The sequence below is a fragment of the Olea europaea genome, unplaced genomic scaffold, assembly GCF_002742605.1.
Source record: "Olea europaea var. sylvestris unplaced genomic scaffold, O_europaea_v1 scaffold65, whole genome shotgun sequence".
NCBI classification, from domain to species: Eukaryota; Viridiplantae; Streptophyta; class Magnoliopsida; order Lamiales; family Oleaceae; genus Olea; species Olea europaea.
Genome location: NW_019264872.1, coordinates 829,649 through 833,468, shown reverse-complemented (window position 1 = coordinate 833,468; position 3,820 = coordinate 829,649). Strand labels below are relative to the sequence as shown.

Genomic DNA, 3,820 nt, shown 5'->3' with positions numbered 1-3,820 from the left:
AAATAACATTCATACCAATCATTTTGAAAACAGGTTTTTCAATCATTTGAAATCAATATCCTGAATTTTACTAACACATCTTTTGAGCCAACTTTCTAAGGGAATTTTGTACAAGTAAGAATTATTGTTACAAATAACATTGTCCAATGGTACAAATTACATTGTCCAATGATACATATAGAAGTGTATTATCAGTGACCTCGCAGACAGCGTCACAGTAGTATCCACCGTCTCCCTATCATCTCTCCAGCAATACCTTCCTTTGACAAAAATCAAACTCACTCAACAAAAACCAATGCGGCTTCCTTTTTTCAAATGCGCTTTTAATGACAGTCTTAAAATGATCCTCCTTCCAACAGACAAGGTCTCTGCATCCTTGTGTAGTGAAAATTTGTAGGCTTGACTTCTCCTTCACTCTATGGATTCTGGGGTTTTGGGCTTGGATGGTTTGGTTTGCTTAACCGCTGCAACGACAACTAATAGTGTCTTTGCCTCAGAAAATGCTGCTGAGGCAGAGCACAAATGTTACGGATCCGGATTTTTCAAGCAAGAAAGGCGTGCAGGCACCACAAGTGAAGATGAATATAGGGAGTTTAAACTGGCCAAGACAGCTTCTAGTGAGGCAATGCTGCTTCAGGAGAGAATCCCTTTGCTGAGATCCAATAGCAGTAATCTCTCTGAAGGCCAACAGATGCTCAGTTTCTCTTCTCCCAACTCTCAAACTTTGACATTGCCGTACTGTCAACAAACGTCAAGTTCCTTTAATAGAAATACAGGTTAGCACAAGTATTTTAATTGTTGTCAGAGAGTTTCTTCTTATATGGTATAAAAAAACGATGTTTATGCAGATAGCTTTCTGATTTGGGGGATGTATAAGTTGTTTGAGCACTTATATGGAGATGGACTGGTAATGGGATTGATGATGTGGGTTTTGATTTGTTCTTCTGTTGGGATAGTCATGTCACTTGAAAGCAGTGTTGGTCCTTTTTTAAGCCTCATCCAAAATAAAAAGAGAAATAAGGCTGTTTTTACCTCTCTCTATGTAACCATGATAATCTTGAATTCAAATGGTTTAGTAGATTTGCAGCTATTGGGAGGCAGTTAAAGAACAAAAAGAAGATAAAAAAGCTTTACCTTTTTGGTGGTTAGGAGAGCAAGAAAAGATTCGATAACCTCACTGACTACTAAACAGTTCTTTTTTTTTTTTTCAAGAAGCGTTGAGATGGTGATATTTACTTGAATATTTTCATCTTTCTGATGCAGGCTATGGGTCTGGAGGCATAAATGCTGCTAGCATGCATGGGTTGCTATCAGGGGTTAGAGGGCCATTTACTCCATCACAATGGATGGAGCTAGAACATCAGGCTTTAATCTACAAGTATATCATTGCAAATGTGCCTATTCCTTCTTATCTTCTAAATCCCATCCGAAAAGCCCTTGAGTCTACTTGTTTCTCCAGCTTTTCTGGCCTAAGACCCAATGCTTGTGAGTTTCTTTACTACTTTAACGTGGTATATTTACTTTTTTCAGTAGAGATTGCTCTCATGTTTGCAAAAGTGGATCTTGTTTTCAATGAAGCCAAGTATTTATTATGTAAAAGAAATTGTACTAGTTGAAGGTTTTACGGAGACGAATTTGTTACTTTTGTTCTCGTCTTTATAATAGGGCCAGATTCCATGTATGTTCTGTTTATTTTGATTAGTGACCTGGTTTCTATGGATGTATGTTGAGCAGTGGGTTGGGGTTCTTTCCATCTGGGATTTTCCAACACTGATCCTGAACCAGGAAGGTGTCGAAGGACTGATGGGAAGAAATGGAGGTGCTCAAGAGATGCAGTTGTCGACCAGAAATATTGTGAGCGGCATATGAACAGAGGCCGTCACCGTTCAAGAAAGCCTGTGGAAGGCCAATCCGGCCATTCTGTTACCGGAACCAACACGACTACCACCAAGCTAATGCCCATTACTTCCTCCATCTCAGCAGCAGCTGTGGTGCCTGGAGCTGGAGCATCTAACAATCTTACACTTAACAGGTATATTATGGGTGCCCTACAGATCCATATTTAAATTCAAATTTCTAACCTTCAATCAAATAGTTTAGGCTTTGGTGTCAAATTATTAATTTGATCTTCTAAATTCAAGTCCTTTTTAAATGTTATTATTCTGTTTGAGCAGACAAAGTCAGCATCAAGTGGGGTATTACAACGTAAGACGAAACTTGGAAATTCTTAGGGAACTAGCAGTTCTTGAAGTTTTTCCATTTTTCACGTTATACAAATGTTAATTCAAACCTGTTTTCTTTCCTTTGGCCTAATAAGATTTGAATTGTTATCCTTTTAGCAGGAGTTCTCTCGAAAAGGAAAATGTGGACGAGGGATATCAACGTACAACAGGTCTTTCCATGTTATCCTCAAACACAAGTTTGAAAGACAACCGATATTCTGTTCCCAAAAAACAGAATGCATACGTGGAATCTTCTTGCTCCAAGTTCGGATTAGTATGCTCTGATTCTTTGCTCAATCCTTTAGATAGAAGTTCTTCATTTGTGAACAGCAATCTCAATGATCACAAAAGCAAATCACAGCATCCACTTCGCCAGTTCATGGATGAATGGCCCAAAAACCCATCAGAATGCTCAGCCGTTTCATGGCCTGATGTTGATATACAGTCGGACAGGACTCAGCTTTCAATTTCCATCCCCGTGGTCACATCAGACTTCGTGTCTTCTACCTCATCTCCTGTGAACGAAAAGCTTACAGCCTCTCGACTGAGATTATCCCCAGAGCTTGAGGCAACTCAAATGGGATTGGGAGTAGGCATCATCTCAAGTGAACAGAGACAAAGACAAACCAACTGGATTCCCATTTCCTGGGAACATTCCGAGGGTGGACCTCTTGGAGAAGTTTTACATAGCACAAATAACAGCAAAAATGATCGTAAGAACACCATGGCTCTGAGCCGGATGGAGGGCTGGGATAGAAGCCCCTGTTTGGCATCATCTCCCACTGGGGTTTTACAGAGGGGTGCACATGGTTCCCTATCTAACAGCAGTGCAGGGAGTAGCCCAAGGGCAGAGAGTAGCAAGACACTCGATGGGGCTAGCCTTTGCAATGGACCCGGAGGTTCAAGTTTAATGAATCCATCCTTCCCTGCAATGTAATCATGTCATGGCCTGTTGCTTTTTATGTGCTGACAAAATTTTAGTCTAATTGGCTTTTGAAATTTGTTAATTTGTTCACTCTCGTGTTATTGTAGTTTTCCTGGTTTTCTCTGCCTGAATTTGTGAAAGTGTAATGCTTCAATCTTAACGTAAGACCTTTCGATTGCAAATTTCAATCACATGTTCTTTAGGTTGTTCAACGATTGTGTTGTCATCCTGGTGTGCTATAATTTCAGACATCTTAGTATGGAAACATATTATTAATACTTTTGATTTTGTTCCCACTGAAATTTACTGATTGGTGCCAGTTAATTCTCTTCATCAACCCTTTTCCACGGTTGAAAGACTTGACATAACTCTGTTCTTATTAGATGCCATTTTTATTTATTATTATTATTATTATTTTTTAAAGTTATATCAAGACTCTCGAACATTCATTCCACGACAGTATGACAGCTGAAGTTTCTATCGTTAAATTACTTTGGGTTAGATTTAATTCTCTCCGGCTTTTGTTTGGTTTCTAGATGGACGTTTAGTTCGTAAAATGCCAATGACATTAACACATCACCTCAGTAATAACTTGCTGCGGGGAAAGAATTAACCTTACCTGAAAATGTAATATAAACTAGTTTCGGTGAAAAAAATTACACTATATTCCGTG

General features: G+C 39.1%; 1 protein-coding gene across 2 annotated transcripts; it reads left to right on the top strand.

Moving 5' to 3' along the window:
- Positions 1 to 223: 223 nt before the first annotated feature.
- On the top strand, positions 224 to 3,428 carry LOC111390137 (growth-regulating factor 1-like). 2 transcript variants are annotated; one of them, XM_023015136.1, is made up of 4 exons: positions 224 to 776; positions 1,264 to 1,485; positions 1,735 to 2,032; positions 2,343 to 3,428. In XM_023015136.1, the coding sequence occupies exons 1-4, from the start codon at positions 419 to 421 to the stop codon at positions 3,157 to 3,159; spliced, it is 1,695 nt and encodes a 564-aa protein (XP_022870904.1). In that variant the 5' UTR covers positions 224 to 418; the 3' UTR covers positions 3,160 to 3,428. The 2 variants fall into 2 exon arrangements, with proteins under 2 accessions (XP_022870904.1, XP_022870903.1); XM_023015135.1 differs by having other exon boundaries at positions 2,340 to 3,428.
- Positions 3,429 to 3,820: the final 392 nt, after the last annotated feature.